Genomic DNA, 14976 nt, shown 5'->3' on the forward strand with positions numbered 1-14976 from the left:
GAAGTGTGCTGTAGGCAACTAAATGAGCAATACATACAACATATAGCAGAAAGATGGGATTTTAATTATTACCATAACAGTGAATTTCAAATTGTAAACGAGATTGCCTTTACACGTCCAAGTCTTGATGCCAAGAAAAATTTTCCAATATCAGCATTAAACCATACTGAATAAATTGCCAGTTTTTATACACATTAAACAATCGGTGATATGGCCAGACACAACACATTTCTGAAATAGACACGCCTTTTGATTCAGAGTATCCCCAGGTGTAGATAAGTACAGCTTTCAGAATAGTAACCAAACAGTTTATCTACTTTCTGAGAATGGTTCAGATCTGGTTAGTTTGTGCATTAACACCTGTGGTTGAATACAAGTATTTGAGGATTCTAATCAAACTGGTTTCACCAACTATCATAATTATTATCATTATCAGTTTTTTTTACTCTTTCCCCGATGTGGTTTACAGTACCAACATGTTATTTCCAAGGGGAAGATGCAGGGGTACACATTTAGTTAACAGTAGCTATTAAATCTGAAACCCTAAGCTTTATAGTCTGATACCTTAGCCTGTGCTTGAACCCATAAGGAAAAAAAAACCTAAAATGAAAGATACCTGCACATAAAAGGGGGCAGAATATTTATACAATACAAATGTTTCTGGAAATGCCATTTTCCATTCATTCATACATGAGACTTACAAATCTCTCTCACTAAGTACCGTGAAATTCAACATGTACACTGTGTGCACAATTATTAGGCAAGTGAGTATTTTGACCATATCATCATTTTTAATGCGTATATTCCATCTCCAAGCTGTATTAACTTGAATGCTTATTGGATTCAAGCACGTCAGGTGATGTGTATTTGTGTAATGAGGGAGGGTGTGGCCTAAGGAGATCAACACCCTATATCAAGGTGTGCAGAATTATTAGGCAGCTAGTTTTCCTCAGGCAAAATGGGCCAAAAAAGAGATTTAACTGACTCTGAAAAGTCAAAAATTGTAAAAAGTCTTTCAGAGGGATGCAGCACTTTTGGAATTGCTAAGATATTGGTGTGTGATCACAGAACCATCAAACATTTTGTTGCAAATAGTCAACAGGGTCACAAGAAACGTGTTGAGAACAAAAGACGCAAATTAGCTGCCAAAGATTTGAGAAGAATCAAACGTGAAGCTACCAGGAACCCATTATCCTCCAGTACTTTCATATTCCAGAGCTGCAACCTACCTGGAGTGCCCAGAAGTACAAGGTGTTCAGTGCTCAAAGACATGGCCAAGGTAAGGAGGGCTGAAACCCAACCACCACTGAACAAGAAACATAAGTTGAAACGTCAAAACTGGGCCAAGAAATATCTGAAGACAGATTTTTTTCAAAGGTTTTATGGACCGATGAGATGAGAGTGACTCTTGATGGACCAGATGGATGGACCTGTGGATCAGTAATGGCACAGAGCTCCACTCCAACGTGGAGGTGGGGTACTGGTATGAGCTGGTATTTTTAAAGATGAGCTAGTTGGACCTTTTGCATTGAAGATGAACTCAAAATCAACTCCCAAACCTACTGCCAGTTTTTCGAAGACACTTTCTTCAAACAGTGATACAGGAAGAAGACCATGATTTTTATGCAGGCCAATGCTCCATCACTTGCATCGAAGTTCTCCACTGCGTGGCCAGCCAGTAAAGGCCTTAAAGATGAAGGAATAATGACATGGCCCCCCTTCCTCATCTGACCTAAACCCTATCGAGAACTTGTGGGCACTTCTTAAACGCTAGATTTACGGGGGAGAAAAACAATACACCTCTCTGAAGAGTGTCTGGGAGGCTGTAGTCACTGCTCCACAAAAAGCTGATCGTCAACAGATCAAGAAACTGACAGACTCCATGAATGGAAAGGCTTATGACTGTTATTGGAAAGAAGGGTGGCTATATTGGTCATTGATTGATTGATTTATTTTTTTGAAATGTCAGAGATGTTTATTTGTAAATTTTGAGGTGTTTGTTTATTATTCTCACTATAACAGATGAAAATAAACAAGTGAGATGGGAAAATTTTCATTTTTCCTTTAGTTGCATAATAAATCTGCACACTAATAGTTGCCTAATAATTGTGCGCACATATGTATTCCCCTGATGATGTTCACACTCACATTTCCGTTGTGAAACATTCAGGTTTCAGGTTTATTAACATTTTGGATTGACTGATAGCACTGTGTTTGTTCCATATTAAAATTAATCCTCAAAAATACAACTTGCCTAATAATTGTGCACACAGTGTATTTTAAGCAATAAGTTTGTGCATTTCAAATAAGCGTGTAAAAAAAATAAAATAATTTTTAACAGAACACAAAATCTGAAGCCATAGAGATGCACTGTGGTAATCATATCTCACAGCGTCATAATTTATTTGAAGCAAATAGAAATGTACGGAATTGAACCTGTAAAGCGTGTGCAATGCCGGTTAGCCATGTGCCACAAGAGATGTTATTCTATGAGTCTGGAACTTAAAAAGCCATTCAATCAAAGAAAAATGAACATAACAGTCCTCTGAGACACTTAAACCCCATGGAAACAGCAATTAGAAGGATGATTCAGCATGCCACTTTCAAAGCTGGTATGTTCAAAGGAGAAAGAAATTTAAGCTTTTAGCATAAAAGAAAAATAATAACTTATATGTCATAGAAGAAACTACACATGTAGATTTCTCAGAAAAGGTAACTCTTTGAATTTTGAAATTGAATTTGGCAAGATCTTCCTGTGAGTCTCTCCAAGATTATTGAATTTATTGAATAACTGAGGCCTGATTTGTGAATACAAACCTAGACACTACCCTAGATACTTCTTACTGGCTTTGACTCTTGTTGCCAGAACTAAAGTTCTCTCTGACCAAAGGTCAATCTGAAGCTCTCTAGAAAAAGAAAACTCTAGCCACATTTCCAATAAAACCTAGAATGAGGTGGAACCTGATAAATTACATTACCTTTTTCCTAAAAGGTTACTAGAACAACCCGTCAAACTTTGTAGCGTGTTTGGTTCTGTTCAGTATATGGAATTCATGCCAGTCTAGGAAGGCTTTCAACAAAGGCATTGTGATGTCAAGGGTCAAATAAGATGCTTCATCCTGTTTCATCATGTAGGATACAATCTTGTAATATAATCATTGTTAACTCTCTTTCTTTTTATCAAAATCTAAATTTTTTACCTTTTTTTTATTGCAAACACAACTACACAAAATTACAGATGAAATTAAACTACTTTTTGCAGTTTCAACGTGATATTGAAAGTTGAATCTGTAATGAGATGTCAGCCCAAAAATGTTAGCACTAAATTACAAAATAAATCACAACAATTCTGACAAAACATCTTAAGACATTCCAAGATCTTCTACATTTAGCCTCTCACTTGGAAGAAAGACATTCCATTTTTATTTTTTAATGTTTGGAAGGGGTTTTACCTGTGAAGCTTACTGATACTACACTCCACTAACCTTTCGTCAGTTAAAAAGTTACTCCATGTAGAACTGTTTCTAGTTTTTGCAGCATTCTGCTTGGCTCAGTAAACAACACACTCCAATTGTAATTTTTGATTCATATTCTAATTTATATTGAAGCACTTTTTAAATTTAATTAATAGACCAAATCACAGATATGTGTTAGGTGTATAGATGTCCCTGTGTCCTGTCTCTTTATAATGTCTCTTCAACAACAACATGGGGACATAGTTGGAAACTTGGTAAGAGTAAATTTCATACAACTATTAGGACATTTGTCTTCATGAAGAGAACCATAGACTAATGGAGTAAGTAGTGTGATAAACAGTAGGACTTCAGAGAACTTCAAAACTAGACTTAGATACAATTATTTATTTTTTTACAATGCTCTTTAAAGTGGAGTGGCTCAAGAAGGTAGAAGGCTAGGAAATAATGAAATATTGCACAATACAGTAGGAGAATTTTTAGACATCATGAAAGAAAGAAAGAAAGAAAGAAAGAAAGAAAGAAAGAAAGAACTTTTTTAAACATCTTAACTCAGTTAGGAGTGCTGTCACAAACTTCCCCTTACCATAAATACATAAGTTACTGTTCTATGACATTTTTGCAGTACTTATACTTAAAATAGGAAAATGGAAAGGCAGAACTTTTACAGGGCATTTTGATTTTGTATTTTATCTTCAGTCTATGTGGAAAAACAAAAATCATGTCACTCTCAGCATCTGTATAGTATGACCCAACATGACATTCCAAACTATATAAAAGGTAAAATATTTATATTACCAAATATCAGTTGCTTGTTGGCCACCTACACTTTGTGATGTTTTAAATCTGAAATGTTTTCCCAATGGGAGAGACAAAGGATGAAATCATCTGGATGTATCTAACTTAACTTACTGCATTATTTATCAAGAGAACATGTATATGTTTTCCATTTTAGCAGCACATACATGACTTATAAGATACCATTAGATAGGACCAGGTAATAGATTATTCCATTCACTCTGAGTGCTCCAGAGAGCTTAAGGAAAGCTTTTCACCTTCCAATACTCTAAGTCCTCTTAAATATCACGTGACATTTTGGAAATGCTTGCACCTGTTTTAGTATTATGCAGGCACGACATACTAAGTTAAATATCCAAGGCAAATTCACAGTCCAATTGCATACTGGTTAGACACTGACACCAACTCTCAGTGCTAAAAGGCTACGTTAGGTTTACAATACAGACAGTTTTTTGCAGCCAACCTGGTCACTCAGTTCCTGCAGCATAAAACATGATATTCATTTATCTGAAAAATTCAGTCTGGTTTAAAGCACACACAGATACATTTTCCAAGTGTTTAGAGGATGGGAAAAGTGGCTTAAGAATAAAATTTAACATAACATTTTCCAACAGTAAATATTTTCTGACACCTCCAGTATACTCACAGTTCCTGGCAGTCATATAGTCAACATTTCTTGCTTAGTTTCTTTATTCTACATTGAACAAAGATAGGGTACTGCTGAATTTGGCAATTACAACTTCAGATAAATTACTTGCCTTGTAGGCAGCTTGTCTCATAAACTGCTTAGCTGGCTGCTTCCAAATAGCCGGTACAGTGATTACCCATCGAACATCAGCATTATCGAACTGTGAGCCAGCCTGGTCACTCAGTTCCTGCAACATAAAACATGACATTCATTTATCTGAAAACTTCAGTCTGGATTAAATAACATACACACATACCCACTTACCAAGTGTTTAGAGGATGGGAAAGGTGGTTTAAGAATAAAATGTAACATTGTCAGATCTGATTTAATCCAATTCAGGGTTCCAGCAGGCAAAGCCTATCCTAGTATCATAAGTAACCAGCTGTGGACAGGACACCAGTCCATTGCAGGGTCTCTACACCATTTCATTTCACTGGACAATTTTTGGAGATGTGAAAGGAAAACCCACACAGACACAATGAGAATGGGCCAACTCCACTCAGGCAACAATCTTATAAAAATTAATTAGTGCCTTTAAGGTTATCATGCATGCAATGTCAGAGGATTGCCTTCCAGGCTCATCAGTGGTACTGTACATAATCCCACTCCAAGACACGAGAGGACACTAATAGTGTCATCTCCTCCTTCTTCCACAGAATCGAGAAGACTCTCAGTGAAGGCAACTGACCCTGCCCCTTTCCAGTGAGAGCCCTATAAAGCCCATACATCCCCATAAGGAAGCTTCTCATTTATTTTTGAGGCGACTGGAAGAAGGAACTCCTCCCAAACCAGACTTATTCATCCAAACTAATCATGTAGAATGAGAAAGGCTATAATCCTCAGTTATATTCTGTTTTCTGGGCCAATGTGTGCTTGTTTTGTTCTTTCTTACGTTTAAATTAAATGAGGTGATACGGCTGGCTCCCCCAACATTTCTTTAGATTTGGTCTTTACTCATACTCCACCACAAGGTATTTAATCATCCAAATACCAATATAAGGTAAATGCAAAGTGACTGGCAGGGATGGGGGCGTCACAAGAGATTCAACCTGTTGGTGGACCCTGTACTTCCATCCTAATCATCAGCCAAACACTTTTCAAAACATCAACTGTAAACTTAAACTTTAATGAACAGTGTTTATTGAAAGATATCTGGAATGTAGTACTTAAAGCAGTAAAGTTTTGCCAAGTGTAATTTAAAAAAAGCAAGGGAAAGTGACAGAAAAAAATGAATACAGGTAATAAGCGAATTAAATAGTCACACTAAGGGATTGGAGAGTTCAAGTCCAGCAAATCAAAGTGGTAAGAGCACAAATATCTTTATCACTACTGTCAAAAGTTACAGATAGATGGCTTTCATAACTGGTAAGAGGCATTTCTTACCTTCAATGCCTGCTCCTTAAAGAACTGCAGGGCATAAGCAAACACATTGATGGCTTTCACTTTCTTCCCATTCGCAGCCTGCAATTCGGTTTCTATTGATAGATTCTGTGGGACACAGAGAAAAAGGACGGAAACCATAATTTACTCACTTGTTGAGAGCTGTCATGTAATTCTGACAAGCAATAGAAATTTGTGATCCAATTTAAAAATAAGACGAAAACATCTGCCCTCCATTTAGGCAAAGGGGACAAACTGTTCCAGTGTCAGCGAGTTCCAATGTCTCCCTGCTGCTGGATATTACATGCACAGTGTAATACGGACAGATAAAAGCTAGCTGGAGGATGTGATTTTTCTAACACTAAGTAAATTTTTCAGCTAGTCTTCTTTAACTCCCACATTCAAGTCTGTGCACCAGACAGACCTAAACATTGATTCGGTTTCTACAACATAATAAAAGACTTAAGAAAAGCTGGCCTATGAGGAGAACCTGCTTCAAAGCAATCTTTCATGAAGGACACTGGAGTGACACATGCAGACATTTTCAATTGTTTCAATCTTACAAACAGTATTGGCGATAAGCGACACTGAGGCTAATCCAATGCTAGTGAAATTTTTGACCATGTCATAAATGCATAGAAAAACAATATATCTTACACTAGTGGTATGCAGCTTCATTTTGAACTTCTCCAGGTACAGCCAGTGCTTTGACTCACTCGGGTCCAGGTCATGATAGAAGTCTCTAGCAGCATAACCAAAGCTGTGAAACTTTCCATCAGGGGTCAGTAGGATGGTGGTGGGTGTCTTCTGATTGGACACCCCAGGATCTCCTCCTTCCCAACGCCTATAAGGAAAAGACATTCTTTTATCCTTTTGACACTAATATGTCCTTTGACTGCCATATAATTCACAGCCGAGCACACGGGCACTGACAGATGAGGCAAGATTCAAAACTGTTGGGAACAGACACATCAGCTCCTAGTATGATCAGAAGCATTAATGATGCAGTAAAGGTGTAAGAAAATTTTCTTTTGCACATTAGTATATATATAATAATAATAATACTAATAATAATAATAATAACAACATTTCACATCTCTCTATTATAAAAAAAAAAAATCCTGGGAGGGAGACGAGATGTGATCTTCTTGGAAAAAAACATGACGCCCCGCGAGAGACAAGTTAATGTCACGCAAGACAAGGCAGTGAGACAACATTTAAAACAAGTTCACGGACATCTAACCAAGCAGTTGTTGGAATGCCTTTAGTAGACACACTTCATGTACTCCCAGCTCTTAAAACGATGACAAAGCGACAAGGAGAACACGCAGCTTTCCAGCAGCAGAAAGCCAGCAGATGATCCAACCACTTCTCCTTAGCATGCATTCAGCCCCTTCCTCCCTTCACAACGCGAGCGGCAGAGATGCGAAGTGGCAAAAGGACAGCTCCTGTACAGGCTTTGAAATGATCAACGCAAAGCACGACAAGCAGAAAACACAGCCCTCCAGCAGCAACAAGCCAGCAGATGATCCGACTGCAACTCCTTAGTGTACGTTCAGCGCTAGCAGCACACCCCCCTTCACAGCGTGAGCAGCAGAGACAAGGAATGGCAAAAGGACAGCTGCTGAATAGGCCTTTTAATGATCGACGTGCAGCACAGCAAAAAGAACACACAGCTCGCCAGCAGCAGCAGCAGAAAGACAGCATCTCCTTAACGTGCATTAAGCCGCCAAACCCCCTCACAAGACGAGCATCATTATATGCCCTACGAGAAAGATTTAACCACTGCCGGAAATGAAGTATTGTTCTTTCAAAAGTTTTAAAGTAAAAGTGAAAATAATGCATATGTAACAATTCCCATGAAAATAACAATCTCTTTCAATTGTATATCCGGTAAACCAAACCCGGGGGTGGGTGTGCAAAGTTAGCAGGGGGAGAAGCCCCCTAGTTAGTATATATGTATAAACCAGCCTAAGTACCTAATGCTGCTTGGATCACTGTAGCTCTGTTCTGGGTTTTCTTACTGCAAACTACTACTGATAGTGAACCGAAAAGAACTGATTGACAGAAGTGCTGCATGGGTTTAGGGAAATGAGAAGGAAATCTTTAGAGGATCTCAACTCTTGAGCACAGTTAATTGGGGTAAGCAATATATACTGAGGAATAATTACATAGTCCGAGTGACTGGCGCTGTATGTCACAGTTTAACAACATACTGTATACAGCAATCTCAGCACTCAATTATATATTGATCTCTAAAGGGAAATTAAAATGCCAACAAGTATATAAGGACATGAGAAACCAAAGAAACAGGATAATTGCTTCCAGAACAGGGCTGTTTGAATCAGTACCTCTGACATTCATTCTACTCATAGAATGATTGTTCAGAAATCTTATTATCTCTTCAGATTTACTTTGGTTTCACTGCCCAAACATTTGCTGCTAAAAAGGTAAGGATGGCCTGAAATGCTCTGTGGCACATTGGGGATGAGGGATGCAGGGAAGTGTAGGGTTAAGATGACTTTATTTTTTTACATAAGTGAAAGATGTGCTACACAGTCTCAACTATACTGTAACAGTGGGCTCTTAATGGGCGATATTTGATAATGTATTTGCATATTACTGTCATAAAGAAGCACAGTGTCAGAACAAATTTATCACTAAAGCCTGCTCCATCACAGGGTAAACCCTGGATATCCTGGAAGCTACTGTAGAAAAGAGGATGGTGGCAAATTTGAATGTCATCATGAAAAATCCCCTCCATTCTCTTCAGGAGGTGCTCTCTTGAAACACTTTTAGCAGTAGGCTCATTTTACCAAGAAGCACCTCTGGGGGTCTTTTCAGCCCACTACTATCAGTCAATTCAAAGCCTCCACCCAATGTACTTGTTAGGTTTATTGTGTACTTATTTATTTATCGATTGATTGAGTGTATTATTTGTCCTCCACGTATGATTCCTTGTTTTTATGTTTCAGCTGCTGCATGAATCCGAATGTCCCCATGGAATTAATAAACTTTATCTAATTTAATTTAATAATTCATTTAATGAAATATATAAAACTTTGTATGTGCAAACATTTCATTAACTAAACAATTCACAATGAATACAAACAGGTGTAATGGTAACAGACAGAATGGAGAACTGTTGGTTCCTTTGTCATTTGCATCTTACTGCTAATTAGGGGCAATTAAAAACAGTGAATGCAGCATTTTAAAACTAAAATAAGCAATTAAGGGTGGGGAATCTTAACAAGTGAGACAATTAAAAGGAAACCTAAATGTGCTGCTTGAGAAATAAGTGCTTCATCAGCAATAAATGGCATCTCATTAAGAATCTGGATTAGAACAAATAGCTGCAGCCACTACAACCCTGCAGGACCACATCTGCAGACCCCAAGTCTTGATCTATGAAGGGGCTTTTTTTTATTAAAATCAGAGAATATCCTCTCACTAATGCTAATTCTCTTCACCCTTCCATACTGTAACACCTCAAAGATCTTATCTGACCCATCACAAACCAACCATGCTTTGCTGACTCTTCTTCTTGAGTAGTGAGAACAACACTATATAAATGTAATGAATTATTATTATGATTAATTAACTAGGTTTGTGAAGGCTAAGACCATTGGGCCTCAAAACATAACTCTGAGTCATCTACACTAACCTGAAATGTTTGTAGAATGATTTCTGTTGTATTTATGATGCACATTTACGTTGATATTTTATTTGCATGACCTTCATCAAACCAATTCCTCTGCCAATATAAGGGCAATAATGTGTGAAATCACTTGCATATTAACATAGTGCTTATAAGTTATTGCTCATATATTTGGCTTCACTCATTTAGGATGTCAGGCTATTTTTAAATTACTACTAAATTCATCAGCTAAACGAATGTACATTTCAATTGGCTTCTATCATATTTAACAACAAAAAATAAAAACGTAGCAGCCCCAAGACACTTCCCATACCAAATGTGTATAGCTTCATTAAACGTACTGCTAATTCCAGCATCCTCATTTTGGATCTTTTCTGTATCTGGTAACTTTGTCAGTTACCAAGTCATCATATTTTACTGTACAAATAAATATTAATTCACAAACCATAAGCACAAAAAACACAAAAACAGAGGTGTGTATGTTTACAGCGAGTGAGGGTGGACTCCACTGTGTACATATTAAAGTCGGTGTACGTAGATGGAGAAAAATGGGAAATTGCACAGACATCGAAGAAAGCAGCATGGCCCCTTTTTCTATTTTCAGTGGTGGCCGCTCCAAGAAACTGAAAGCTGCTGACCCGTTCCACAGAATGCTGCCTGGTCTCCCACTTCCTGAACTCTTATGATTGGCTCCTTGGTTCTGGTGACATTAAGTGAAGGACTGGTGTCCAGGCACAACTGTATTGTAAACTGTATCATTACTGTTGGTGATCAGGCCTATTATGGCATGTGTGCCATGGGGCATGCTTGATATTATGAAATGTTAAATTAATATCTTAAAAACACAATGTGTTTAAAATGGAAAAAAAAAAAACACTTTTCCCTCTTGTGGATTTTTTCCTGAAAAAGAAGAGTGTAGCCTTTTCAGCTGGCAAATGTGTTACGAACAGAAACAGCAAAGCTGCTATTTCAAACCATGGTGATTACTCTAATAGCCAGTAAATTTGCATATCACTTTATCTTTTGTTGTTCATATTGAAGAAATGTGAAAACAACTATACTGCTGCAATTTGTAAGCTATTTTGGAAAAATGTGTCAACTTAGAGAATAAATGTAAGTAGATGTAATCACACCTATAAAAAACAATAATGCTATAGTGGATTTTTTTGTACTGAATGCTCTCATACATATATTATATACTAGCTGTGTAAGGCTGTGCTGTAAAATGCCCGGGCTCCTGGAAACTATTGATATCGTCAGAAAAAAAATTGAAATGCATAATCGGCGGTTTCGTTTTGCAGACGTGCTCCTCCCCCTTGTCCATCAGCGGCTAAGTGAGTTTCTCTCTACTCGGAGGTTTTGTTTTGCAGATGTGCTCGCTTCACTTTTGTATCAGCGGCCAAGTGATTTCGTGTTTTCTTTAGCGGTTTCACTTTGGCAACTGAGTCACTTTCTTTCAGCTTCATGCTGTAGCCTGGCACTTCTTTCTTCTTCTGACTCATTGACTTGGGGCCACTTTTCCGGTTCTTTGCGCTTCATGCTGTAGCCTCACAGTTCTGAGCCGGTCAGACAGACACACACACACACACTTCCACACGTAGACATTTATATATAAGAAAAGGGACAGAGAAAATATTACTAATAATAAAAACAAGCCCATAAGAAAGGGGTAAGAGATATTAAACAAATATAAAAATGAAAAATTACTTTTTTTTATTAATTTTACTGTAATCATTCCATACAAATCGATCGATTTTTACAAAAAATAGGATTGAGAACAAGTCGACCTCCACCCCTGAGAGAGAGAGCATGACCAACGGGGTACCGCTTAAGGCTTGTAAGCATACCTAAATTGATGAGTTTGATAGGCCAATAGAGATGAATAGAGAAGAAAAAGAAATGCGGAAATAATTGCTTCCTCAGTGCTTTGAGAACTTATTCTAAAATATTATTGATTAGATCCTGCCATGTTTTGAAAAAACTCTGTACAAATCCTCTAACTGAGTATTTGATTTTTTCCAATTTCAAATAGTATAACACATCGGTTTCCCACGGACTTAAAAGAGGAGAGTTAGGATTCTTCCAGCTTGGCAAAACAAGTCTGCGTGCCAAGAGTGTAGTGAATGCAATCACAGTTTGTTTGTCCTTCCCCCACTTTACACCCACCTGGAAGAACACCAAACACAGCTGTTAATGGGTTAGGAGGTATTGTGACACTAAGGCTGTCTGAAAGTTAATTAAAAATTTTTGTTCCAGAATGACGTTAATTTCGTGCAGGCCCAAAACATGTGACCCAGTGAGGCTGGGACTTGATTGCAGAGTTCGCAGGTTGGATAAAAATGAAAAATTACTCATCAAAAATATGGCAACACTTTAAAAACTGATGTTATAAAGCCAACTTGCTTAAAATAAAAAAAATTAAACTTGCAAATAGCCATGGGAAAAAGTAAGTACACCCCCTGGAAACCATTGACTTTTTCAACATATTTGAACAGGCAAACAATGCAGACTTTGCCCTCTGATAAAGGTCTACTTGAACAAATGACACATAATCATGTGTATTCATTCTTATAATCTAAATGAACAAAAATGCAGATTTGTCATGTGCAAAAATAAGTCTAACCCTCTATTTATCACCACTTCAAAACCATCAGATTAGAATCAGGTGTTCCAGATGAGGTGCAAATGATTAGAACCTCTTTAGAGAGTATGCAGGTGGACCCAACAGTCTTATTTAAACCACTGATACTGAGCATTTTCTTTTCTATTCTCTTTGCTACTGATATGTGTGGTGTCATAATGCCAAAATGAAGAGAGCCCTCTAAATCCCTCAGAAACAACATTGGGGATGCCGAAGTCTGACAAGGGGTTTAAAAAGAGTACCAAATCATTTAAAGCCATTCATTCCACTGTAAACAAAATCATCTAAAAATGGCATAAATTTAAAATAGCTGATAATTTGTCCAAGAAAGGCGAAATTCAGCCCAAGAGCTGATAGTCTGGTACTAAAAGAAGTCTGCAAGAACCCCAAAATTTCAACGCAAAATCTGCAGGTAACTCTTGCAAAAGTTTTTGCCAAAAGTAAATGCATCTACAATCAGAAAGGAGGCTGGGAGCATGCACTGATACAGCACGTTGCTGCACCCACCACACAGCGAACCATCTCAGGATGCCAAATTAGAACCTGAGCGCAGCCGTGCAACGGTTGACATCTCAGCACCACATTAATTTGAATGGAGATGAAAATTGTACTTTTTTTTTTTTTAAAAACAGTGGCTATAGAGTACCAACTCCTCAGTTTTCCCTGCAAGTTGAAGGACATGCTTGCTGGGCTGGATGCAGGTTAATGTCATACCCAGAATGGAGCAATTGCAGGTTAAGGGACTTGCTCAAGAGCCCAATGGAGTGGAATCACTTTCTGACGTTTGTGGTATTTAAACTGGCAACCTTCCAACTGCCAGCACAGATCACTAGCCTCAGAGTCACCACAATCAAAAAGAAGTTGCACAAAACTGACCTGCATGTGAGGTGTACCAAAGAAAAGCTTTGCCATCCTAAAAGAACTTAAGAGCAAGATAGCCATTGAACATGTAGGCATAAGACCAGGCCTTTTGGAATAATGTGCGCTGGACAGATGAATCAAACGTAAGACTTTTGAAAGTGTTTGTTGCAAACCAAAGATATTTCAGGGGAAGAACCTCATACCAACTGTGAAGCATTGTGGTGGAAATATTATGGCTTGGGGTTGTTTTGCTGCCTCAGGGCCTAGGCAGCTTGCATCATCAAGTCAACTATGAATTGTGCTTCTTATCAAAGTATGCTTGAGGAGAATGTGAGGCTATCTGTCTGAAAGTTGAGGCTGAACCAGAAATGGACCATTCAACATGATAATGATCCTGAACACACAAGCAAATCCACCAAAAAATGTTTTTAAAAGAAGAAATGACCCCCATTGAGATGTGGTGGCGGGATTTGAAACGGGTAAGACATGTAAGAAAACCTACAAATATCTTGCAATAAAAGGCCTTTTGCACAGAGTGGTCAGAAATTGCACAAAGCCGATGTCAGAGACTAGTGGAAAGTTGTGCAAAATGCCTATAAGAAGTCATTACTGCTAAAGAGGACACTACTAGCTTCTGAGGCCAAAAGTGGACTTACTTTTTCCCCAACAGACAACTGCATCTGTTAGCACTTTTGTTGAATAAGTGATTGAAAGGCAATTTTTCTGTGTGTTTTTATTGAAGTCCATTGCCTTGCTCTGTAGGCACTGCTTGTATGAAGATCTACTGTTTGCCTGTTCAAATAGGTTGAAAACATCAACAATTTTCATGGGGTGTACTTACTTTTTCACACAACTGTAAATTCATTTTTGGAACATGCAAAACAAATGTATCACTCTACCTTCATTGGTATACAACAGTTCTTTTTAATTTTAGGTTGAGTAACTGCTTTTGATGTTGGAAAATTTTTCTTGGAACTCCAAATAATCAATCTCTAATTTTTATCTGCAATATATTCTGACATTTGAGGTCACTCTGACTTCTGTGTCTTTACAATGTTATCTGTGTTGAAACTAAAAATTGATTTGTTAACATAGAAATTTTTCTTTATTCTCACAGAAGATTATATGTCATATTTTCTAACAACTTGCTTTCAATGCACTACAATACCGCAGTGTAACCCATGCACCACAAAAGATAAAAAATGGAAATTACAAGTTTTTGTCATGGGGAAAAATGGCAACTTTGTTAGTCGATGCATTACTGAAAAGCTTTTAGTGTAGGCTCAATACTGGGTAAGAAAAAAAATAAGTAAACAATATGGCAAGCTCAATTAAGCTGAATGGTATCTTCTCACCATCATTTTTGTCTGTTGTTATTATTCACATGATGTAGGAATCCTCAACAGTCTGTGTTCATCTTCAAAGAGTCACATTAGCCTTTAGCTTCCCTGCACAAAGCATCCATCAGTGAAAAACA

At 37.7% G+C, this 14976-nt stretch overlaps 1 protein-coding gene across 3 annotated transcripts in view; it reads right to left on the reverse strand.

The window, feature by feature from the left end:
* The window catches only part of hspa12a (heat shock protein 12A), a 169444-nt gene that overhangs the window by 67407 nt on the left and 87061 nt on the right, over nucleotides 1-14976 (reverse strand). For all 3 annotated transcript variants that reach the window (XM_039737197.1, XM_039737214.1, XM_039737207.1), the window contains exons 4-6: nucleotides 6997-7183; nucleotides 6343-6447; nucleotides 5030-5146 (exon numbers count right to left, since the gene is read on the reverse strand). In XM_039737197.1, the coding sequence (XP_039593131.1) occupies nucleotides 5030-5146; nucleotides 6343-6447; nucleotides 6997-7183 (409 nt within the window). The remainder of the gene's footprint in view (nucleotides 1-5029; nucleotides 5147-6342; nucleotides 6448-6996; nucleotides 7184-14976) is intronic.

The sequence above is a fragment of the Polypterus senegalus genome, chromosome 1 (genome assembly GCF_016835505.1).
Source record: "Polypterus senegalus isolate Bchr_013 chromosome 1, ASM1683550v1, whole genome shotgun sequence".
Taxonomy (NCBI): domain Eukaryota; kingdom Metazoa; phylum Chordata; class Cladistia; order Polypteriformes; family Polypteridae; genus Polypterus; species Polypterus senegalus.